Consider the following 26453-nt stretch of genomic DNA (forward strand, 5'->3'; position numbering starts at 1 on the left):
AAAGGAGAAAGAGCTAGGGCCAGAGGAAACAATGTATCTTGTGTAAGCCTGGCTTTCAGCTACAGAGCCCAGTGTCTCATCTAACTGGATTTACCCAGTTTTCCAATAACTACTGAAAGATCCGTGGGAGCTGAGGTGTTGCACAGATGGCAATGAGCCAAACAGACAAGGTTCCTTCCATCAGGAAAGCATCCAGGAAGAACAGCTAGTGCAAAGGCCCTGGGGTTGGAACTGGCTCTGGACACAACAGATGCTGCAGGGTGCAGTGCCATGGGGAAGAGAGTGGAGAGCTGTAGTGGATAAGTTCACATTTCCTATAACTTTTCATTTCATTGTGAAAGTCAGTCACTTCTGGGAGGGAGAGGGACAGTCACAGGAGGACTTTGGGCTAAAATGACCTGCCTTTAAACAGGTCTTTTCGGTGCTGATTTGAAAAGATGCTAGGTGAGCAAGGAAGGGAGTCATGGGTTTGAGGGAGAGTGAGGGGAGCTTTGCAGTGGTCCATGGACAAGAGGACAGTGTTTTGCCCCGTGCTGGTGGGTGGTAAGACAAGGGCTGACTTCAGGGATACTTTGTAGCTACATCTGATGGGCCTTGTAGATGGTTTCAGAATCTGCCACAAAGAAAGAATCCAGGGACGTCATCAGATTTTTGTCCCCAGCACCTGGAAAAGCAGAGTTGCCACCTATGGAGATAAATGAACAGGGCCACAAGAGGATGGGCTGGGAGGAAGCAGAGTGGAAGAGTGGTTGATGTGATGCCTGTGTGCGATCGGCCGCCAGAGAATGAGGCTCCATATCTGAGAAGCATCATTGAGTCCCCTGGGCTCTGTCAGAATCAAGTGTCATCCAGCCAAGCAGCTCCTACTCAAATGTCCATCATCACATAGCTGAGTGCTGGGCTGTGATCTCATCTTAAAGGCTGACTGACAGAGAGTGAGGGGCTCCCCAGTTCACTCACATGGCTTTGACACCTCTGCCTGCTTGCCAGCCACGGGGGCCAGTCCAGAGGGCCATCTGATAGTTGTCGGAATCAGATTTCTCCGGGGGATGGGGGGAGGGGGCATTCCACAAGAAAGCTAGAGAATGTCTAAGAATGAAGGTATAGTGGGGTGTGTGTGTGTGTGTGTGTGTGTGTGTGTGTGTGTATCCATAGAGGGGAGGCACATATTGTGTGGGGCTCAGAAGACACCCTTAGGTGTGAGTCCTTCCATCTTTGGTTTGAGATGGGCTTCCAAGGACCTGCCTGCCTCTGTCTCCCATATCATCAGAGCTTGCATTACAACCACATCCTTCATATCCACCTTTCTACTTGGCTTCTGGGAACCAAAGCTCAAGTCCTCAGACTTGTGAGGCAAGCTCTTAATCGACAGAGCCATTTCCCTAGCTCCTGGGCAGTCTTTTATCCCCTAGTTGCAGAAGCAATGTTTAACATTTCTTCTCTCAGTCTGCCCAACCCACACACACACTGTGAAGGAGGACTACACGTGGGCATGAATATGCGGTGTTGCGTCTCCTTGAACATTGTGTGGTAAGATTATAGAGACACTTGGGAAAATTGCAATAATCTGGGGGAACTTCATTACTAGGAATATATTCTTGGTCAATCTTTTATTTTTATTTTATTATTTTATGCATATGGGTGTTTTGTTTTTGTGTGTGTCTGGATCCCTGGAACTGGAGTAACCACAGGTTATGGGTACTACTTGAGTGATAGAAATTCAATCTGGACTCTCTGAAGAGCAAGTACTCTTAGTCACTGAGTACTCTCCAGCCCTTTGGCCAATCTTTAAAGGAACAAGGGGAATCGCTTCTAAGCTGAGTCTCCAGTGATGTGGCACAAGAACTGGTCAGGAAGAGAAACCAAAGTGGTCCCTGCAGCTACTAACACCAGAGCTGCTATGCCTCTTTTTTCCTGCTCTCCTGTATCAGCCGAACAGTGCCAGGTGGTCCAAGTGTTTTCCTCTTGAAACTATAGACAAAGTTTTCTAAGGAACATATGTTGATTGTGACTGTTAGTTTTAACTGTCAACGTGGCACAATTTAGAATAACCTAGGAACACAGTGTCAGTAAGGGATTGTCTACATCAGTCTAGTTTATGGGCGTGTCTATGGAGACAGTCTGTTTTCATTGATCTGGGGAGAACCAGACCACTGTGGGCGGCACCATTCCCTATGCAGGAGCCCTGCGTTGTATAAGTGTGGAGAAGGTGAGCTGAGTTGTGAGCATGCATGCATTCTTTCTCTGCTCTTGACTGCAGATGTGGTGATCTGCTTCAAGTAGCTGCTGTTTGACTTACCTGCAGTGACTGCTGCGGACTGGAATTGTGAGTTGAATAAATGCTTTCTTTCTTAAGGTTGCCTTTATCAGGTTGTCTTACCACAGCAACAGAAATAAAAGATGTTGGTGGAAAAACTGACATCTACATCCTAGATACAGGGAGCTGGGAATGCAATTTTAAAAATGTTTGTTATGGAAAGGGGGAGTTAATATTGTGAAGAACAATCAAATGGAGATAATGTTCAATAAGGATGTTGGAGATCTGTAAATGACAGCTGCCAGTCACGGTGTGGAAGCAAGCAAAGTGACAGAGCAGAAAGCAGAGGCTATGAAACATATCTAATAGAAAAATCACAAAGATATATGAATAGATAATGTGCTCTTTAAAAACTTCAAAGCACTAACAACAACAACAACAAACAAACAAAAGAACAGAGATCATGAAGTAAGTTTTGAAAAGTAAAGACAGAAAGGCATAAATTAATAATGTAGTAAACTGGATAAGAGAAATGGATGGAAAAAATCTCTCAAAACATGAAACAAGAGGCTGGAGAGATGGCTCAGTGGTTGAGTCTGTTCTTCCAAGGGATCCAGGTTCAATTTCCAGCACCACATGGCAGTTCACAACTGTCTGTAACTCCCATGCCAAGGGACCTGACAACCTCACATCAATACACATAAAATAAAGTTAAGTAACTTATTTTTAAAAGAACATAAGATGAAAAGGCAAAGGGATGAAAAATCTGAAATGAAAAAGAAAGACAAATATGGAAGGTGAAATCAGAGAAAAGTGGACTTTAACTGAGTTATCCCAGAATAAGAATGAGAGTGGGGGAGGCATGAAATAATTTTCAATTTAAATGATCTCTCTCTCTCTCTTCTCTGTCTCCTTCCTTTACTCCTGCCTTCTTTCCCTCCCTCCCCTGTCCTTTCCTCTTTCCCCTTGCTCTTCCTCTTCTTCTTCCTCTCTCTCTCTCTCTCTCTCTCTCTCTCTCTCTCTCTCTCTCTCTCTCTCTCTCTCTTTCTCTCTGTCCTTTTTCTCTTTATCCTCTCCCCCACTCCTCCCTATGGGGATTACTTTGGCCTCAATCCTTGGAGCCAGTGAACTTGCCAGAGACCAGCTTCCCAATAAACACGCCTTTAATATAAAACAAAAACAAAACTTCCCAGATGTAAAGACAGATATTCTAACGGCCTCCTAAGTTCCAAGTCTGATATGAATAAAGTGTCTCAGAGAGCTTTCGAATTATGACATTTCAGAACACTCAGGATAGAGGCTGATGGAGTTGATTTTTAAAAAAAGCTGGCCCTCTTATGAGACTCATTATTCAACAGCTGCTTCAAACACGTGACATGTATTAGTTCATTTAAACTTCACGCACAATAGGGCCAGGAGAGATGATTCGGCCTTTAAGAGTGCTTCCTGCTGTTCCACACGGGGCAGCTCCCAACCACCTGTAACTTCAGCTCAGGGCATTTAAAGCAGAACCACAGACTACAGTCATCCTCGTGGCCTTAGGTGGTAGCAGGGCCATGAACATCAACATAGGCCTGGCAGCGCTAGGTGCAGTAAGACTATGGACCAGGATGTGGCTCTCAGTGGCAACATGGGGCTGGAATCACCGTGGCCCCCAGTGACAGCACAGCTACCCACATGATGTGGCCCCCAGTGGCAGCATTACCCACAGACATCAACATGGTCTCAGTCTGCAACACAGACCATGGACATCTATACAGCCTTTGGTGGTAGCACACGCCATGGACATCAACATAGACCCAGCTGCACCAATACTTACCTTGCAACTGATACCTAAGGTCATGGTGATGTCCAGGTTCGTCCTGTCACAGAGGGCCATATTAGGGTCTGCGGTCTTAGTGTAGCTGGATCTGCATTGATGTCTGTGGCCTGTGCTACCCAAAGTCCATGTGGAAATCCATGGTCTATGCTCCCGCCTGAAGCCATGGTGATGACCATAATCCCAGCTTCATCAGAGGGCCTTGTCTGGGTCCTGGCCCTACTGCAACTGGGAGCCTTGTTTGTGGTCTGTGCTGACTTCAGAAACCATGTGAAACCCATGATTCATGCTCTCCCAGTTCATAAAAAGCAAATAAACTCCTTTGACGGTGACATCAATGACTGCAGACGCACAGTTGAGAAAAAGGGAAGTGGACGGCTTCTGTGACAACCCCTCCCTCCACCCCATGCCCACCCCCAAACGGTAACAGCCTAGTTACTCTTAAAAACTGTGATAGAATGCTGAAGTGTCTCTCCACAATAGATGGCTTCCAGCAGAGGTGTGGGAGGGGAGACTTAGCTCTACTTAACAGGCTGAGAGTTTGACCATGCTCCAGTGAGTATACAGATAACAAAATTGCACTTTTTTGGGGGAGGGAGGTCACTGGGGATGGGGCACACAAGGAACGACTAGGAAACAAATTTGATACAGTGTATGATGTGAAATCAGCAAGCAATCAATAAAAATATTATGTTGGAAAAACAAAAAATAAAATAAACGTCTTGGCCTTGTAGGCATCTACACTTACATGGCACACACACACATACACACACATACACACAAACATACACAAATACACACAAACACACATACATACTACCATCACACACCACACACACACATAAACACACACAAACACATACACATGACCACCACCACCACATACCATACACACACACATAAACACACACAAACACACACAAACACACACGACCACCACCACCACACACACAAACGTACACACAAACGCATATACACACAACCACCACCACACCACACACACACACACACACACACACACACACACAAATACAAATTTAAAAAATAGGTCTTTAAACCTTGAAATACTCCTAAGAACTGGCTACTATTTGCATGTGTTTTTTCCAGTTGAAAATGAGGAGCTTATCCACCACACACAGCTGGCTCACGGGAAAATGAGGTTCATACCTGAAACCTGCCCGATTACCTCAATTCCTTAACTACCACTTCCTTTTAGAAATCGGGAAAGAGCTGCTTCCAAACTCTGGCAGAATAAAAACATGTTTAATGCAGAATTGACTTAAATATGAATCAAGTGTTAGGGATCATGACACATTTTCACATGTGCAAAAACTTAGTGCAAAAGCTCAGATAGGAGAAAACCCACTTCCAGATGTCCAAAACCATAAACGTAGTAGCATATTAAACACGCTCTGGGAATCTGAAGCCCTGAAGTTAATATGTCCAATTAATACCACGGTTAATCGTGATCATCAATTTGATAGGATCTGGAATCAACTAAGAGACCTGACTGGGGTGGATCTGTGAGGGCACATCCAGAAAGGACACGCTAAGGGGAGAAAGCCCTCCCTCAGAGCAGGAGGGCTACTGGCAGGCATTACCCAGAGATAGAGTTCTGAGGAAGAAGCGGTTAAGTGTAGCCACCCCGGGCCGCTGCCGCTGCCCTTCACGGACATCAGAATCCACTTATTTAGCCCTCCAGCTTGGACTGAAGACCCCCAAAGACCAGTGACTCTCCAGAAATCTTCCAGGCCTTCAGCATCAGCTTGCGACTGATCAGACAGACAGTCTTTTAGATTGCGCAGGCGCCAGGTTCTCAGACTCTCCAGCCTCTGTTGGACTTCCCAGACCATTTTATCATGTAAGCCTTTCTAGTAAACCCCCTTCGGACTATATAGTCCGTCTATCAGCTCTGTTCCCGTAGAAAACCTTGTGTATTCCCTTTGTCTTGGCCAAGACAGATAAGATGTCTGCTTCTTTGCCAGCTGTGGATTTGGCCCAGGGAGGGCTGCAGCTGGAACCTGATACAACTTCCAAAGAGACGAAAACTTGACACAGCAGGGACCAAGCCAAACTGCTGAGAAGGGACTGGGGGTGTTGGGCAAGCAGGGTGTAGAGAGGGTGGGGGGAGATAGGGGGAACTTTGGCTCCGGAACAAAGACTGGCTCAGGCCTCTCAGTGACTCACAACTTTGTGCCCCATGAACATGTGCCTTCTTCAGAGTAGAGATCTGAGCCGTCAGGGAGTCTCAGTTCCCTCACCCATAACCTCCCTCCCCAAATGGGGTCCTGAGCTTTGCATGTGAACAGAGGGGATCCTGAGCAACAGAGCCCAGAGGACCCTGGCTGAAGGGAGATGTGATCCCTACATTCTTAGAAATAACAGAGAGCCGGGTGTCTGCTGAGCACATTGGGCAATGAGCATGGAAGCATGGCTATAAAGACAGTGTCAGCTTAGGACCTCATTTGTACGCATGTTGGTGAGGTTTGAGGAGACTTGATTTTCATTTGTCTGGGTAGAGAGTTCTCATCAGTAAAGCAGCTGCTTTTTGGATGCAACATCATTCCAGTCTACACATCCCATGTCACTTCATCATCCTCGCCATTGGGTTATCTCATCTCAGAAGGATGCACAGACAGCATCGTCATTGTCGTCATCGTCATCACCATCATCACAATCATCGCCAGCAGCAGCAGCAGCAGCAGATCTGAGAACATCTAGGCAGTGTAGACTCCCAAGTCTTGCTCCAGACCTACAAAACTAGCATCTTCCCCCCAGCAAAGGCACCAGGTGATTGACCTGCACGATAGTTTGAGGCTCCTGTGTGTGTGTGTGTGTGTGTGTGTGTGTGTGCCCTTGCAGAGGACCACGGGCCTCGAGACCCTTCTCTTTTGCAACCCAGCCACGAGGTAACCAGATTCATTCTGCCACACACACACACTCCAGCCTGACTTGCTGCTCTTCCTTGGGACCAGTGAGTCATGGACTGGAACCTTTGAAAGCACGAGCCAAAACGAACTGTTTCTCTCTGTAAGTAATGGACTGGTTTGTGCACCAAGACAACCCTCCTGAAAGGTTCAAACAGTTGTCTTTTCTTTCTCCCTATTGTAGCTTAACAGGTTAGGGTTTTCCCCCCTCAGTAAATAGCACTTTACCCAGTGTTGACAGGAGTCAGCCACATAGGAGCTGGGAGATAAAACACCAGTTAACTCAAAGCAAAATGGCTGACCAAGCGCTAAGAAGGATCCTAGTGACTGAGCAGACCAAGCCACTTAATATGGTGGAGAAGGATCCTTTGGAGACTGAAGAGAAGTGTGTGTATGTGTGGCGGGGGCAGGGGGTGGGAAACTGGAAATTCATTTTATACTGGTAAACTTTATCTCAAAAGCACACACCAAAATGACCATCACTTGGTTATTCTCAGAAAGCCACCTACCAAGTATTTTCCATGCAAAACTACCCTGGAGCCAATAATAAAATCCAATAAGGTCTTGCTAATTACATTCTCTAATGAATTGTGAGGCAGCCTGATCCACAGACCAGGGGTGGTATAGTCAATAGCTATGTTCAATAGTCTCAATTACTTACACAGTCTGTCTAATTCTGGTGTTAATTGTGCCCATTAACCCGTGCAGAATGGTTTTAAATTCCCACAGAATGGTTAATATGTTGATTCCTCTGAGGCCACATTGTCCTTTGTCCAGATTCATAGCTGAGGCTCCACAAAAGTGTCTCTATCTGCCACGAGTCTCTGGAGAAAAGATCACAAAATCCCAAATTCTTCCTCAGATGGGATTGTTCACAGAAGCATTGAGCTCAAGCTCAAAGCCAATCTATAAATGTCTCTCCAGCAGAACGGAGAGGCTGGCCAGATGTCTAAGTGGGTAGCGTGATTACTGTATAAACACAAGGACCTGAGTTTGAATCCCAAGCACCCACAAAATGTGGGTGTGCTGACATTTGTCTGTAATTCTAGTGTTGGGGAGACAGATGAGTCCCAGGGGCCTGCTGGGCCGCCCCTGTAGCTGAATCATTAACTCTAGGCCTAGACCATGTCACAAGAAGGGCTGGTATGATTACTCAGTGGCTAAAGGTCCTGGCTCTAAGGCTGAAGAGCAGAGTTCAGTGCCCAGAATCCACGTGCAGAAGGAGAGAACCAACTCCATCAAATTTTTTCTACGTGCACGCTGTTATGTGCACAGTACTCCATCTTAATAATAAAGAATGTAACAAAAATTTTTTTTTAAATAACAGAGAGAATAATAAAGGAAGACACCTGACGTCAGCCTCTGGCATCCAATTCCGTACGCTCCCAAGACAGATGGATCTCAATGGACCTTCCTTCATCCCTGCGGGCCTCCTTGTGGGACCCTTTGCCCTTCCTCATCTTCCATAGAGACAGGAATCCCTCAGCCAGGCTCCGTGACTCCAGCTCTCCTTGCAGTTTCTCTTTTCTCCAGTAGGGGCAGACGTGAACAGCCGGACTAGGGAGGGCTTGAGTTCTGCCTCTGTTCACCTTAGAATAAGGTCTGAGGAGGCTTCGTGGCCCTCCTGTGGCCGCTCCTCCCTGGGTTGCATCATGCTGGCTTTTTGGCTTCTCCCTGACCCCTGGGGGCGGGGTGTGGGGGGGGACACGACGGTGGAACACATGGTTGGGGCAGAGTGTTAAGGTGCACATACACAACTCGCTTTTCCCCTTAACATTATGAAATATCTGGAGAAATAGAATTGTACATGACAGCATGTATTTTATAAATTAAGCGTTGAATGTTTGGCATCTTTACAATCATCAACCCGTATTGGCACACGCACCTTCTCACGTGTAGATCACCGGCCTTCCCGCGTGTTATTTGTTAGGCACACTGGACTTCTCTATTTCTATGTCAAGAGGAGGAGTGGTTTCACGTATGGCATGTAACGAAGACTCTTTTAACTTCCCGTATGGTCCATAGTGGTTGCACTGATGCCCAATAACACCTGTCTCCTTAATACAAAGCCATAGCAACTCACAAGAGTGTGCCAGATCCAATTAGCCACCGACCACAAGCTGTTCTCCCCACAAACAGGCATTTCCCATTCAGTTCTATTTGAGTTTTGAATTGCTATTAGTAGAAACCCTTAAGTGCCCAGAGAAGCTAAATACCATTTTCAGATACTTTGTAATGACTCTACTGTGAATATTTGTCTATAACTACAGGAACAGACTCCATATCCAAGGGTTTCATTACAAGAGGAACTATGTCTCTAGGGAGATGGCTCAAGAGCACTGGCTGCTCTTTCAGAGGACCAGGGTTCAATTCCCAGAACTCACATAAGGGCTCCCAACCATCTGTAACTCCAGTCCCAGGGAATTCAGTGCCTTCCTCTGGCCTCTGTAGGCACCAGGCACACACATGGTCAGATCTGCAGACAAAAAAAAAAAAAAAAAAGACACTTGTAAACATAAGACAAATAAATGAAGTTAAATAAAAGAGAAACTCTGTGGCAAGCCATAGACAGTTCTTAGCTCAAATTACCTTCTGGAGTTTTCTGTGCTGTCCAGGCAGATGTGTGCCCCACCCCCACCCCCACTGAGGCCCATGGGCTGTGTGTGGCCGAGGAGAGCAATGGATGCTGGTTTACACAACACTCTAAGGCTTCCCTAAACACAAGATTTTGTGGTTTTTTTTGTAGTTAGATTGCATGGCTTGCGGATGATATCATGTTGGAGTAGCAAAAGGTTGGATGTGCCTGTGTGTGTGCAGATCATTTCATAAGTCTGGATTGGATGACCCCACCTGTATGTACACATACGTGGCTGCATGTGAGATGGTAACATTAGGATTCTGGAATCCAGCTTCATCTGTCAGTTCACTGAGGGATGTGATGCCAGGTGAGTGGAGACCTTTGTCCCAAAGCAAAAGAAAACCTTCTAGAAGCTTTTAAAGACTAGTTTCAAAATTTCCCTCATGTAGGCTGAACTAAATGGGGCTCTCCTGAACCCCTAGTTGCTGGGAAATTACAAGTTATCTGCAGTAAAGTTCAGACGAACTTTCCACCCCCTGGGAAGGGTTGGACCAGGCTCCAGGATTTCTCTGTAGACATTGTCATTTTTATTTGAATAGAAAGGATTTGGAAGGATAACTTATTTGTTAAACAAGCGAAAAGAGATTTAACATTTGGAAAGCAGTCTTTGTTTGAGGAAATACTTTCTACATATTTGCTGTGTATAATGTCCTTCCCGCTCTTCCTCTTTCCTTCCCTCTCTCTGATCATGTGTTCACAGCTACTTTTAGGCTTTAATGTCTTTCTACGTTGTATCAGTCAGGGTTCTCTAGAATCACAGAACTTATGCAATCTCTCCCTATATTGAGGAAATTTATTGTAATGACTTACAGTCTGTAGTCCAACTAACCCAACAATGGGCAGATGTGAATGGGAAGTCCAAGAATCTAGTAGTTGCTCAGTCCAGGAGTCTAGTTGTTTCAGCTGGTCTTCTGTATAAGCTGGAATCCTGAAGAAGTAAGTTCCAACAGATGTGCTGGCAGGTAAGTGCAAACAGGTGAAGAAGAGGGAGTCTTCCTTCTTTCAATGTCCTTATGTAGGCCTCTAGCAGAAGGTGTGGCTCACAATATAGGTGTGTACCACCACGCCTGGATTTGGAACTTGCTGATCTTGAACTCAGAGATCTGCTTGCCTCAATCTCCTAGGATTAAAGGTGTGTTCTACCTTGCCTGGGTTTAAGCATGTCATGGTCACTATGCCTCAGGCTCTCCATGTCAAGATCTGGGTCAAAAGTCTCGAGATCTGGACCACAGGTGTGCCCTCCATTTCTGAATTGTAGTTCATTCCAGATGTAGTCAAGATGGCAGCCAGGGATAGCATCACATATGTCATGTGACTTCATTTTGCTTCTTTTCCTACTGAAGATGCTTGGATGAGAAAATCATGATGTATAGGGCAAAAGTGGTTGCTCATTTGCTCTGAGCAAGTCATACAATGGCGGTCACCTTCCTTTGACATGATGGACTGCATGAGAATTGTGTGGTGTTCCCCTCCCCTTTATAGGCTCTTATATTTAATGCTTTGTCCCTACTTGATGGAACTGTTTTTAGAAGGATCGGGAGGTATGGCTTTGTTAGGAGAGGTATATCACTGGGGGTGAGATTTTAGGTTTCAAAAGCCTTCGCCAGGCTCCCCTCACCTCCCCTCCCCCCTCCCCTCCCCTCTTCTCTCTCTCTCTCTCTCTCTCTCTCTCTCTCTCTCTCTCTCTCTCTCTCCAACCTCCAACTTGTGGATAAGATGTAAGCTACTGCTCCAGCACCATGCCTGCCTGCCTGCCTGTCTGTCTGTCTGTCTGTCTGCCACCACCACACTCCCCATCATGATGGTCATAAACTCACCCTCTGAAATTGTAAGGAAATCCCCCAATTAAATGCTTTCTTTTTGCATTGTCTTGGTCTCTGGGTCATTTCACAGCAACAGAACACTAACATGTGGCATGCACACTGACCTGGTGTGTGCCCCTCTTTCTTTACATTTTGGTAGTGGACTGTAAGACCCCCGACCCTAGGTCAGTGGTACTTACTTCAAGATGCCCCCGAGTGAGACACTGAGATGCACAGATCAATGAAAAAGCAAGAGGTTCATTTTCTGGAGAGTTGGGGTCAACCCTCAGTCAGTCCCTCTAGGTGAGTGACTAGAAAGCAACCTCAGATGGCTATTATAAGCAGTTTACATATTTTTTATGGGCACATGTTACATCAGCGAGGTTACAGTTCAAACTTATTGGCTAAGCATATCGAGCTTTAAATCTATTGGCTAGCAAGCATGACACACATTTGAAATCTACCTGGAACTTTTTAGAGGGTTAGTTGACTACCAATCAGTACATACTGTGGGATTTTTTGTTTTTTGGGTTTTTTTTGGGGGGGGGGTGAGAATATTTTACTAAAGAATGTTCCTGTGGGTGGAGAATGGAACTTGACCTAGTCTTGACCCCAGACAGGAGGGGAAGCTGTAAGGAGGCTGTAGGACTGGAAAAAGTCTTTAGGGTCCCTCAGGACCTGGTGCTGGAAGAGGTCACTGCTATCATGGCAGTGACTCACTTAGATTTTCCACTATGAGTAGCTAGGAACAGCAACTCTTGCTGAGTCTCTCAGCTATATGGCTTTGAGTTTCCTGAAGTCTCTCAAGCCGTTCAGCCTTCTAGACCACAGCATTCTTGAACATCAAGTCAAATGTCTTGAGTGAAGATAAATGGTTCAGGTCAGTCAAGTTTTGCCTCCTTTCCTTCTTCTTGGGCAGACAGAAAGACCATGCTCCCCAGCATTCCTTGCAGTTAAATTGGGCCTTGGATGAAAGTGACAAGTCATTCCCATGCCTGCTTCCTGGACATCACAGTTCCTTTCTCTACTCCATTGGGTCACTCCAGCCTCTCTGTCTTTCTGTAACCTCCCACCTCAGCAGTGAGAACCCTGGCCTCCTCCATCAGCCATGCACACAGTTAACTGTTTGATTCCAGTGTGGCAGGATCCACACTGTCAACCTGTACCACATGGGACACTTGACTAATGGCCAATGTGAAACCACCTCCTGTTGTGTGTTATGATGCTGTCTCTCTCCATGGTATCAGGGTTTTCTGTGAAAAGACTATAGATTATTATGAGTGTTCTGGGGGAGATGGGTGTTTTCCCTCTGTGCTGAGTTTGGAGGTTGCGTGTTGAAGACGATGTGGCTGTGTAGGAAAGGGAACCTCATGACCCACACCTGGCTTCAAGCCTTCTGTGTGGAGTCACAGGGTTTCACCCCATCCTGTCTTGAAGAACACAAGCTTCATCCCACCTATGGTAAGAATTCCCCATATTTCTGGGGGCTGCAGAGATGGCTCAGTGGGTAAATGTTTGCCATGGAAGTATGAGAAACTGTTAGGATTCCTAGCACCCACATAAAAGCCAAGTGTGGTGGCACATGCCTGTCACTCTAGGACTAGGAGGACAGAGAAGATGGCACCCAAGATCTTACGGGCAACCAGTCTAGGCAGTCAGTGAACTCTCATGAGAGTTGCTGCATCAAGAAATAAAGTGGAGAGAGGTAGAGGTGAGACGCCTGATGTCTACCTGTGCATCCACATGTGTGCACATAAGCATGTGCACCTAAACACATACATATGAACACACATGAAAACACACACTAAAAATGAGATACTTCTGGAAATTTCCAAGAATGAGAAGGAGGGCTTCAACTCACCTAGTCCTTTCTTGGGGTTCTTATCTGCTGACGTCCTTTGGTTTTGTTTGGTTTTGTTTCTGTTGTATTTTTGACAGGATCTCATATAGCCTAGGCTGCCCTTTATGAGGCCAAGGATGACCTCCAACTTCTGATCCTCCTGCCTTTGCCTCCCAAGCTCTGGGTACTCGGGCCATGCTGGAGACAAACCCAGGCCTCCTGCATGCTAGGCACACCACTACCAACTGAGAGAACTCTACTGAGTTCTTTTGTGGACTTTGCCTTGCCTCACATTTGCTTCCCCTTCTCATCCCATAACACCTCTCTTCTCATCCCATAACACCTCCCTTCTCATCCCATAACACCTCCCTTCTCATCCCATAACACCTCCCTTCTCATCCCATAACACCTCTATTCGAATTCAAAGATGTTTGACTTGACTGTTTTACTATTTGTTCTACTTTTTGTTGTCTTGATTTTATTTTATTTTATTTTATTTTATTTTATTTTTATGTGTATGGGTGTTTTGTCTGTACAGATGTTTGTGCATCCCATCCCTGAAGTACCCATCAAGGCCAGAAGAGGGCATCGGATCCCTGAAACTGGATGTGGAGTCTGGAAATGCAAGCCCAATCCTCTGGAAAAGCAGACAGTGCTCCTAACCACTGTGCCATCGCTCTAGGCCCTACTTTTTTTTATTTTTTTGACACTGTGCAGCCCATCCTGACCTTGGACTGTTGACATAGCCCAGGATGGCTTTTAACTTGAAATTCCCCTGCCCACCTCTTCAGAGGGCCAGGTTACAGGCATATCCCCAACCCCTGCACATTACACAGTTTGACTTTTCAAGTCTGCTCCCATTCCTATTCTGAGAGAGGCTGCTGTCAAAGAGGCATAGGTTCTGCAGTGCCCCGAAGGCCTGGAGGCCCCTAGGATCATATATTTAAAAAATATAGGTTGAGGTGGGTACTTCTAGCTATAGATGGCTTTATACATGGCGGTGGCGGGGCTTTCTAAAAATACCTATTGTAAAAGCTATAATTTCTTCAGATTCATGAGAAAGATATGATTTCAGCATTTGCCAGTCTCCTTCTGTCAAACTGGTCTGTCCTCGAAAATACAAAGCTGGCCCAGTCTTGTCTTTCTTTTCTCTGAAGGGGCAGCTGCCGAGCACACTGTTTGAGACTTGTCTATAGCGGCGGGTAATTACGCTTCCCAGATAAAGTAATATCTGCAATTTTTTTTCCAGCTGAAAAGGTTTTTGTTTGGTTTGGTTTGGTCTTTCCCTGCCTCTGGTTCCTGATTCTTTCAACTTATGGTTTAAAAATAATCTATCACATAAGTCAACCGAAGACCAGGCCTCTTGGCATCTGCTAGGGAGTTAGAGCCCAGACCCCTGCGGGTGGGGCTCTCTGAGCTTCGATTTCCCAGGTCACAAAACCTATTTTTCTGAGCCCTACAGGAAAGACACTTTCCAATCGCTTTTCCTGTGGAAGTTCAGATGCTGTTATTCTGGATCCTGTGCTGTTGTTATTCAAACTTGAATAAGTCATTTGGAGAAAGTGATATTTCTCCGGCTCATCCCACCTCTCTCCCGTTTGCTGGGCTTTTTCTTGTTTGAATGTCTTGGCTGTCTTATGAGGCAGGCACTGCTACTGCATTTTATAGATGAGAAAAACGCCTGAGTCTTTGGGATTAAATATCCTACCCAGAAAAATAAAATAAAATTGAAATAAGCATGCATACATGCATGCACACATACATACACACACATCTGGAAAGATGAATCCCCACTTAAACACCACTTGCTGCTTTTGCAGAGGACCTGTGTTTGGTTCCCAGCGCCCACACGTTAGAGGAGCTAACGCTGCCTCCTGGCCTCTATGAGTCCTGCATGCATGTAGTTTACGTACATATGTACAGGCAAAACACTCACATGTGTAAAATAAAAATAAACACATAAACAGCAATCCAGGTTTGTGCTGTTCTGTTGGAGATGAGAGCAAGTTTCAAAGCCAAGGGCGACACCTATGACTTTGCACCAAAGTGGGGAAAAAAATGTATTTTAACTGTACCAGAACCGTCCTTAATATCAGTTCAGCCTTATGTGTATGCTACTCCTAAAGTTCATCAAATCTGTAAGTAACATCTCACAACTGCTTTTTAAAAGGAGGAAACTGACCCTCAAAGGTGATTTTGGCCAAAGCGCATGATATACTAGAGAGAAATTGTCTGTGTGGAACCAGCACTCTGCAGAATGAACGTATGACCATGAAAAACAAACAAACAAACAGACAAACCAAAAATGTCTAAAGTTGATTTTCCAAACTCAGCCCCAGGTTTAGAGGAGGCAGGCCTGTGAGGATAGCCCTGGGCACTGTGGCAGAGCCTGGCTGCTTTGGGGACGTCTCTGGGCTCCCAGGTGATGCCTGCTGCAGACGACTGTCAGCTGAGGTGAGGGGGCCGGTATCTTCCATGCCATGAAGTCCCTCATGGTGAGAACAGAGATGAAGACTGGCAGGGCTCCTGGAAGTGAGCGGTTATAAATGCTTTACGTTGTAAGAGTCTTATCACCTGGTTCTTGTTCTCGACACTTCTGCCCTTGGGAGGCCAGGAATACTAGAAAGATCTGGTTTGTCATCTCTCATCCCCCAAATGAGCAAGCACACCGCCTGGAAACCGTCTGTAAGGATAGGATGAAAACGGAGAGGCACCTGAACATGTCGTGGGTGGGCCGACTGGAGGACCCCGCCCACCCCTCACTAAAGGGTACTTTTCTGTTATATTCTGGTAAAATATCCCGACCAAAGCAACATAAGAAAGAAAGGTTGTTTCAGCTTGTGATTCCAGAGGAATAGACAGAGTCCATAAAGGTATTATGGTTGTGGTATGGCGGCAGGTACAGGAAGCTGCCTGGTCACATTGTTATCTCCACTGGGGAAGAACAGGAAGCGGGGCAAAGTTATAACCCTTCAAAGACCACTCCCAGTGGCACACTTCCTCCAGCGAGGCTCTGGCTCCTAAAGGTCCCATGACTTCCCTAACAGCACCTCTGACTGAGGATGAGACGGTTGAGTACTGTGAGGGACAGTCCTCATCTGTCCCACCCTGCACAGCTCACTCCAGTTTCTGTCAAAAGCCCCTGGGCTGAAAGCTCTGTAGCATGCCAAGGCTGGACACACTTGCTATACAGTGTCTCTGCCATCTTAAGGCGCCTGCCTATAAACTTACAAGAAGTCTGCCTCCTGAAACTCACCCTTCTGCAGCCAGTGAATTTCATTCTTTGAATTCACAAGGACCCAGAAGCTACTGGCCCAGGGTGGCTTTGCTGGCCACCGATTTTCTGAGACACTGGACCTGTCCCCCACACGCGGCTACAGCCCACCTGAGGCCATGTTAGTCTCAAGGATAGCACCTTCCTGAATCAGAGGTTTGTTGAAAAGTGTCTAGATGATTTTCACAGCATGCAGGAGGCTTTGGGGGTGACCCAACCCCAACAGTCATTTGGATCTGAAGAAGTATACACATGCAGGTCTTCTCTGTTCCATGTACCACTCGCTCTTTGTTCCCTCTCTATGATGGTTTTTTTTTTCTTTTTGTCTGGTACCTTGCTTGGTCCCATACACTGGGAAACTTTCTATTCTATCCCAAGTCTTTTCTTAACCCTTAGTATCTTGGAGCACTCAGCGCAGCCGTTTGCAAACAAATTTCTCATCTGTTACAAGCCTTGATGTAGGTTGCTATGTGTTTGGGAATATTCTGAGTTGGTTGTGTATGAGGGACCCCTAGGACATGGGGGATTCTGGGTAAACATTCTTTGCCAGGACCCTGTCCTCATTTGAAACTGTTTAACAAACTCCTTGGAGTGGGTTATCCCTGAAGCTGTAATGCAATGGGGAGAAAAGAGACGTGAGGGCCCTGTGAACCCAACGAAGGAGAGTTCACATGGGTGGAGAAGGAAAAGTTCAATTTGCCAAGGCTAGCTCTCTGGGGTCAGAGAGATGAGAAGTGGTGGAAGAAGTGTGTCAGTTATGAGGGGTTACGCTGGAGCAGGAGGTAGGCGAGTTTATCTGGGAACCAGTGTTGGGCTTTGATCTACTGAAGGCTTGTTTGAGTTAATAGAGAACTAGACTCTTTTCCGGAGCTAGGGCAGATAAGAAAGTAATGGCTTTTCCTGGCAAGCAGAAACCCCCTTTGCAAGGTTTCTGAGAAATACTGATTCTAAGTAGCAATTCTGTTTACCGGTCAGTCTAGCCTGAGTGGAGCCCAGGGACCATCATGTGTGTGTGTGTGTGTGTGTGTGTGTGTGTGTGTGTGCACTGTTTCTGGCTAATTTCCTACTTTCCAGAGAAAGGCCCATCACTCCCTGTTGTTAACACTCACTGCCATGGCTCTTCAGAACCTGCTTTGTTGAAACCGAATAGATTTTTTTTTTTTTTTTGGCCTTGCATTTCCTTAAGATCATTCATTCAAAACTACTTTCATCCAGCATCCATTGTCCCCATAAATACTGGCTTCTAACCAGTCAGAAGTGGCCAGAGTCCCCACTGTGGACTGTTACTACCTGGTTTTATCACCATCAGATCTGTCCACCTCCCTACAGCCTTGCCAAGAGCACGTTTTCTTCAGTTTTGAGTTTTTGTCAGTCTAATAGGTAATATACAGTATGAAGCATCACTTCACTTCACGTTTTGTTTCTCGAGTCAGGGGCTCATGTATCTCAAACTTGACTTGTTGTTGAGGAATGACCTGCAACCCTGATCCTCCTGCCTCCACCTCCCGAGGGCTGGGATCACACCACCAGCTCCCCTTCCCTGACCTTGTTTTGATCTTAAGGACTGAGCATCGATTGTTTCTGTCACTGAGCCATCCCTCCACAGGCTGCTTCATTGGTTCCTGACTGTGATGGTTTGTATATCCTTGGACCAGGGAGTGGCACCAACTGAAGGTGTGGCCTTGTTGCAATAGGTGTGACCTGGTTGGAATGGGTGTATCACTCTAGTTGCCTGGAAGTTCAGTCTTCCACTGGCAGCCTTTGGATGAAGATGTAGAACTCTCAGCTTCTCCTGCACCATGCCTGCCTGGATGCGCCATGCTCCTGCCTTGATGATAATGGACTGAACCTCTGAACCTGTAAGCCAGCCCCAATTAAATGTTGTTTTTTTTTATAAGACTTGCCTTGGTCACGGTGTCTGTTAACAGGAGTAAAACCCTAACTAAGACACTGACTTACAGAAGTTCTTCACAGGTGAGTCAGCCTTTAATGAGTACTCTGTAGCTACTGTGGTGACAATGTTGTTCAAACAGCTGTCAGTCATTTAAGAGCGGCACCATCCACTGGCATTGGAAAGAGCAGACTGGGAACTCACAGGATGGGAGAAGATGGGACTGTTGGGGGTTGGGGAGTAGGTAAACTAGGAATTAGCATAGACCATGTAACAATGTTGCGGGAGGCCTAGAATACAGTAGACTCTGAGGAGACAGAGATGAGCATCCCAACACTGAGACACTGAGAAAGAACAAACCTGGGAAATAAGGAAGGGGGCCTCAGGGTATAGGGAAGAGAACCTGGGCAGATCCCTGGAGCAGAGTTAGGACAGATGTCCAGCTGTTCCATGCACTCCGATGACAACCTCCCACTGTGTTGTATAGTGATGTTTTTAATGTGACTCATTTTGGTGGGAATTAACCACTAGATTTGGCACAATTACAGACTGTTGGTGACCTGGATGAATGTGCTTTATAGAACTGGTGAGGACAGGTCACTGTCCCAAGGATAAGTGGTGACAGTTGTCAGCAGTACATGAAGCTGCCTGCCACTGAAGGCATTTGATGTAAGGCAGGACAGAGTGGGCATATGTCCTTCTTAGGCCATACTCCATGGTTCAGGGCTGAGGGGAGGGGAGAGAGGGGAGACAAGAGTCAGAGACAGAGAGGAACAGAAGGCAGAATGTGAGCTATGTTTTGTGAGAGCCAGGCTCTGTCTGGGACGGACTGATGGACCCAATACTCTGTGTCCAATGACGATGGCGGGAAGGCAGAAGCTCTCACAGTGGAGCAGTGGGCTGCAGGAATAGCTGTCATCAGAGCCCAGTTACCATGTTCCATGAACACAGGCTACCTGGACCCTTCTGGGGGATTTCCAAACATGGTACCTGGTCTGTAGCTGACAGAGTAATTAAGAAAAAAACCACAATGGCACAAGAAAATGCTTCTCAATTTTTATTTTGATTTGGGTTTACAGCAATCCCAAGGTGCCAGATCCCACTACTAGTGGGTAAACTATACTTCAGAAACAGGGAAGGTAGGCACACCCCACCACTGACAGACGTTTAAAAGATGCATTTGGCTACATCACAGACAATCTCTGATGCAACACTTTCTGACATCTCCATAAGACATGCCTCCGCGTGTTTCTATCTTACTAGCTTCTAAGAAACTTTGTTTGGAAATTTCAAAATAAGTGGATGGTCAAGAATTAAAAAAATATGATCTTTTTTGGCTGTGTGTATAATGTGCCTGGTAAGTTAGTGGGAAACCAGTTTTGGAAAGCAGGGTTTGTGTGGTATAAAAATATTATTCATTTACCTTTTTATGGATAAATAAAACTTACATACTTACACAGAGACTTTCAAAGATCTGTAATTAACAGTGCATATCCCTTCACAATGCATTCAGTCCGAGTCTATTTCTGCCCACTACATGTGTCTTAGATATTTTGCTGTTCCGATAAAGCCTCTACTGCCTGACACAGCAGATCTAGGAAGAGGGCTGGCTCTTGGAGGCCTGAAGAATCGAGGCATTGTTCTTTAGTCTAAAGGTCTTCATTATAAAATAAAAAATATTTTATAAGGTAAATGTTCATATACAGTCTCTCTGACCTTAGGAACGGGGAGAGTTCACAGTTGGTCCACACTAGGTGGAGGTTTCCCTGCTGCCAATCTAAAAGACTAGTAACACTTGATTGGGCTTTTTCTCAGCTAACTAGGTAGACCCTTTGCACATCTGGGGGTGGGACACACATGTGAAGAGTCTGTTCCCTGCATAGCTGTGAAATCTTACAAATGTCACTCCTCTGTATTTCCCCCTTGATAAAACACAGACAGGAGTCTCCATTCAACCCACCTGCCAGGCGAGGCTGTCAGCACCACACACGGTAGCTCACACATCTTCCCGTGCTTAGGAATATGCCTAACACTGCCAACCAGGCTAACACTGGGGCTTACTCTGCATACTCTTTGTGAGTTAAAGAAAATGAATCCCAACAGGCTAAGGCAGGTGGAGCTGAAGTTTAAGCCTGGGCAAGACTCTGTCTCAAAAACAAAACAAAACAAAACAAAACAAAACAAAACAAAACAAAAACCAAAAGAATGTACAGCCAAATGCAAAACCCAAATTCACAAATGCTTTTATAATAAAATGAAAGGTAGTATTCATTAATTTTTAAATAAAATAATCTTTGCAACTAAATACTTATTCATCAACTTAAACTTTATGCTTATTTTGTCAGAATGGTCACTCCGTGACACTAACTCTCCAAAGGAGAGATCCTGTAATTCATTCCGTTCTATGCCTTAAATGTTTGATTATAAGGCAGGAGAATTGAACGAAGTTTAAAAATAAGCAAAAATATACAACTCTAAACCACAGCCTCCATAAAGATTTAGTGAGAAACTTCCTCAGTATATTTACAAGCTACCTGCTAGTTCTTCACCAGCACAACCTCGCCATGACAATCAACGTCATGCGGAGTCCATGCCCTCAGCAGTTTAAATTATTAAATATTTAACGGCCTTGAACGATTGCCGGGCAATTTTAAAGTGCTTACTACTGAATAGCCAGGGGTTAGGTGCTTACGTTCAGAAAGACATCTGAGGAGCGCAGCCACGGCCATGAGGCGGTCCCAGGAGATGGAGCCCTGATGCAGTAGATGCTGAGGTAAGCCGCCAACTTGGGACATCCAACAGGTAGGGCGCCTTAAAGGGCAACAGGACCACCTGCACGTCCCAGATCCTAGGTCTGCATTATATTAAATGGTACTCATTTTTGAGAAAGAAACTACTTTGTCTCTGTCTTTCTCGGGCCTGTCCCTCACACATGCGCACACGCACGCACTCCATCTTGGGCCCACAAACACAGCTCAGCACACCTTCTGCTTTAATCACGGTTTTCTAAATCGGATCAACCTTTTTCAACACAGGATGAGCGAGACAGCTCAGTGCTTTTAGCACCAGGAGAAGGGAGCCAAAGCAAGGGGGACTGCAAGTGAAAAGACTACAGGGACAACATAGCAAGCCCTGTCTCCACGAAAGAATAAACAAATCTACTAAAGGGTTAGCTGTTGAGAACTCGCTGAGCAGAGATGAACGTTGGCGCAGGGCAGTTTTAGATATGGGTAAAAGTGAGCTGGTTGTTATGTTCAGTGGGAGGGGTATTGTGAGTTAAGTAACTGGTAACCTTAGCTCCCAGGGAGGAAGGCCTAATGAACACTTAGGGACGTTCAGCTGGCCCCCGTCACATCAGTCATGGCACTCTGTAGTGTGACACAGCTGTAAGACAAGGCTAACACTCCCTTGCCTCTAACTGTGCATTATAACTTAATAATAAAGTCTATTTCTGCTAGGTCTGTGGTTTCAAAATTAACTCATTGTAAACATCCTAAATTCTTTCCTAATTAACTTTAGAATGTGAGCTTGTATCTATGTCTGTGTCAAATTATTTATTCTACAAAAAGCAGCACAAATACCATTCATTGTGGTTTCGGCACAAATTCCTTAAAAAGTACATTAAGGCCATTTACGGAGTCAGGGTGAACTGCAGACTACCCTGGCATAAGTTACAGGACAGATGAAGAGCTTTGGGGAGGGGCAGCAATGGCTGCCTGTATCCTTCCCCTGTGTGACCCCACGACAGCTTCTAGGTCCCATTAGTCTCCAACGTCTCCATCTCGGTCTCCAATGAGCCAGAGAAAATGGAAGCTTAAGGCCAGCAGAGCAGTCCCAAGCAGATCGCCCAGCGCCGTGAGGTACGGGATGGAGAAACTGTCTGGGTCCTTTCCTTTTCTCCAGAAGCGATGGACCATCCAGTCGGCGATCCACAGCAGGGTGAACACCTGCAAGACATGACCAGAGATGATGCTTGCCGCCTGTATCTCCCGGCCCTTCAACTGCTTGTTTCTGGAAAGAACGGCTTGTGTCCAGGTCAAGAACCACACTTGCAAGAGGCAGCTAATTAATAGGAACGCACTCTGTATAACGCACATCTCATGGACTCCTGAGAAGCTCAATGGGCCCCACTTCTCATAGGCTGCACCTCCCTTCACCTCACTGCTGGTGAACACATCTAGGACCAATCTCTGCCATGCATTACATTAGGCCAAGTGCTATCATTTTGGCTCTGACACCTTAACCAGAAAGGGGGTGGTTGTCCACAACAAAGGCAAGCTCCTAGGGGCACTTATGAGATGCCCTGGACTCCTGTCAGAGACATCACACACCAAGCCCTGCTGCCCCTTGGGTGAGGCCAACACTTCCTTCCTGTTTCTCTGGCAGAGGCTGCCTTGGGATCAGCTAGAACTAACTCAGACTGTTTTGAGAGTGGAGGAAGCAGAGACTGTTAGGATCCTGACCGTCTGTGTTGTAGACTTAGGAACTTGGCTGGTGATTCCAGCTTGTGGAACACCGAGAGGATACCATGACTCAAAACCAGCCGGAGTTCAAGGCCTGCTCTATGAAGATCTGAGTTCAAGGCCTGCTCTATGAAGATCTGAGTTCAAGGCCTGCTTTATGAAGATCTGTCTCAAAGCTGAAAGGTTTGGATTTGATTCTTAATTTGTTCTTTGGGAAGGTTTCTTATGAATCTGGGTGTCCATCACTTATTTGAAGGAAAAGGAATACGACAGAGCCTTAAAAGCTCAAAGTGGCAAAATGCCAGCACCCTGGACAGTAGCCCAGCAGTCCAGACTCAGACCCCACGGGCTTTGGAGCCAGTCCCTGGAGCCAGCTGGTCTAAAAGCAAAGCCTCTGCTCCACGGGAGGCACTTACCTTGTATCTCCCCCAAACTCAGAAAATTGACCATACCAGCCACTGCTAGACGCTGCCCTAGCCAGCAGCCAAATGCCTGGCCCACCAGAAGCCTTGGGCCAGTGTGTGGCTCACTTGGTGGGAGAGTCTCCTTTGGCATTGTGTAGCCTTGGGATCAGAGGCTGTTGTTGCTACTACCCAGAGTCCATCTGTGCTGGTCTCAAAGGAATCAGGAAAGCCTCCTCCTCAGCCCACCAACACCAGCGGCAATTTAACAGCCATGCAGGAGGACCAATAGAGCCTCTCCTTTGTTTCCAAACCCTTCCAAGCCTGTGCTCTTCTGACCCAACCTGCCTTGTATCCATTACAGCCAAGCCACAGCTGCAGGCATCTTACACAGAAACCTGAGAGTCCCAGGAAATATCTCCTTGTGGAAATCCTGTGGCTACTGGGGTTGTTCCTTGGTCTCTCCTACACTTGCCCTGAGGGACCTAAAGCTCACCCTCTCCACATTCCATGCACACCAAGGCTGCAGCAGCGGCCGTCGCCAAAACACCACTGCGGCTAGACTGTGGAAGCTGAAGAGACCTCTGGACACTCACTTCCACCACCGCAAGGTCATACAGTTCCTTCAGGCTGCAGTCTAGACGGTGAAGGTGCTCACTCGCAGCCATGCAGACATCAGTGAGAGGGAGAAAATGCACGAAGACGTGCTGTTGTGGTCTTTGGAACCAACCCCAAGTATCCAACCTGACTGACATCCCCACCTACACACAAACAGCCTTTCCTACAGAAGGTCCTTCATGGGGTCAGGACTGACAAACACACACACACCAGCCACCAACATAAGACAGAGGAATGCGGAGGAAACATGAACCACAAAGAACAACGTAATGCTCCAGAAATGCTCTCAATTCGAAGAAAACCTATGAGGTGCAGAAAAGAGATCACAGCAGCATTCCTAAGACAACCTGGTAAGATGCAAGAGGCCCGAGACCAGCAACATAAAGAAATGAAAAAAAAAAATTGGGGACTTGAATGAAGACTTCAGAAAAGACAGAAAAGAGAACTAATGGGAACCCCTCAGAGTTGAAAATGTCAATCCATGAAAAGAAAAATAAAAGAGAATACTTCCACAATAAGCCAAAAACAAGCAGGGATTTTAGAATTAACCTAGTTAGTCAGACAGACAGACTACCTTTAAGACACATAAAAAACTTTCAGCAAACAAATGCCTGCATCATGGTAATTCTGGAAAGTAAAGAAGGCAAGTGTTAAATCCCACACAGCAGACGGTGCCCCCGGTGGTGCTCGTGGTGGCTCAGTGGGAACAATGTTTGCCCCTGCAGGCCTGACTACCTGAATTCAATCCTTAGAATCCAGGGAAAGGTGGAAGGAGAAAGCCAGGCTACAAAGCTGTCCTCTGACTTCCAGACACACACTGTGGCATGTGAGCACACACACATATAAAAAGCGAGGAACATCTTTTAGATGATCAATGGGGAACTGAAGAGATTAAAAGGGAACGTTTTAAAACTCTAGCATACAATGGAAAGACATCTGTTGGCTGAGAGATTGATGCAGACAGAAGTAACTCTTTGAAGAGAATAGGGCTAGCTCATTCTATGATACTACTGTAACATGCTAAGTGTATTTGTATAATTCTGGAGTTACATGTGATACACGTGTAATTTACTCATTCCTGGCATGATATAAAATGGGTGAGAGTCCAGCCTAGAATCTAGCTTCCTCAACTGTGTGTCTCAGCCCTAAGTGGGTTATACAACTAAATATAGAGATCCCAAAAAACCTGGAGACAGGGAAAGGCTTCCAAATACAATTACAGAAAGTTAATTCAAATCAAATGCATAAAGACTTCAAGGCATTTCTGTGTTCCATTGTGTGTCAGGTGGCATCACTGCAGCCTTGGTTCTGCACGTAAGACACACGCACCGTGCACAGTGCAGGCCGTCTCTCCCTATGACGCCAGTGAATGTTGCTTCAAACACTTTAGCTCGAATTTGCGACTGTTGTATAACATTATGTCTGTGTGCATGTATGTGTGTGTGTGTCTGTGATATTTTTTCTTATTTTATGTGCACTTCTCTGCTCTTATAGAAACACAATGTTTTAATATGGACATAAAGACAACCTTTCGTACTGTTATTCCTCAACATTTAAATACCAAGTTATCTTTATACTGTATTATTATAATATTTGATTTTTAAAATTACTGTTTTGAGTTGCACACTTGAGTTTCATTAATGTGTATGGGTGTGGGGAGGTGGGGGTGTGCTTGTGAGATGAATTTAGGTTGCAATTAGGACAGAATTTCTGAGATGGGTCTAAGCATATTCCTTCCACTTTGTGCATATATTCAAAGTGGTATTTTGGCATTGATGTTTACAAAACCAAAATAGTGATCAATTCTGGGAGATATTGAAGACACTTGACATCCTGCAGAACCAAACAGTGAGCCAAGATTTCCTCGCTCACACATGACCAAGCATGACCAAGCATGACCAAGCATGGCCATGTCATTGGTATGAGATGAGAACTGGCTTTTTTTGTTTGTTTGTTTTCTTGTTTTTTTGTTTTTCAAGACAGGGTTTCTCCGTATAGCCCTGGCTGTCCTGGAACTCACTCTGTAGACCAGGCTGGCCTTGAACGCAGAAATCCGCCTGCCTCTGCCTCCCAAGTGCGAGAGCTGGCTTCTTAATAAGACTAGTTATTGTGTATGCATGTGCATGTTCATGCATGTTATGGGAGGTGGCATGTGCCACTGTGCACATGGAGGTCACAGTTTTGGAGAGCTGATGGTCTTATTCTACCTTTATGAGGGTCCTGGGGAGCAAACTTGGGCTGTCAGGTTTCAAGACAAGCTCCTTTACCGGCTAAGGCATATTGCTGGCCCTTTCACCTATAATTAATGGTAAAAAATTTTAAGTTTATCAAATAATTGTTTTAAAATAAATTTTGTTATGATCTATCTATTAATATAAGTGTACTATGTATATACCCTTGTTTTATAGAGCCATATACCATGGTCACATAACAATTTCTTAGGAGAAAAGAGATCACAAATGGAAACCGTATATGAAGCCCTGGTCCAAAACAGACATCGGTAGTGACACCTCATGACATCAT

The 26453-nt window shown here is 45.7% G+C and overlaps 1 protein-coding gene across 3 annotated transcripts in view; it reads right to left on the reverse strand.

Moving 5' to 3' along the window:
* Positions 1–19492: 19492 nt before the first annotated feature.
* Slc41a2 (solute carrier family 41, member 2) overlaps positions 19493–26453 on the reverse strand; it is a 107190-nt gene continuing 100229 nt past the window's right edge. For 2 of the 3 annotated variants that reach the window (XM_006513811.4, XM_011243498.2), the window contains exon 11: positions 19493–22395. In XM_006513811.4, the coding sequence (XP_006513874.1) occupies positions 22210–22395 (186 nt within the window). In that variant the 3' untranslated portion in view covers positions 19493–22209. The remainder of the gene's footprint in view (positions 22396–26453) is intronic. The other variant, NM_177388.3, reaches the window with a different exon arrangement.

This window comes from Mus musculus, chromosome 10 (genome assembly GCF_000001635.26).
Source record: "Mus musculus strain C57BL/6J chromosome 10, GRCm38.p6 C57BL/6J".
Taxonomy (NCBI): domain Eukaryota; kingdom Metazoa; phylum Chordata; class Mammalia; order Rodentia; family Muridae; genus Mus; species Mus musculus.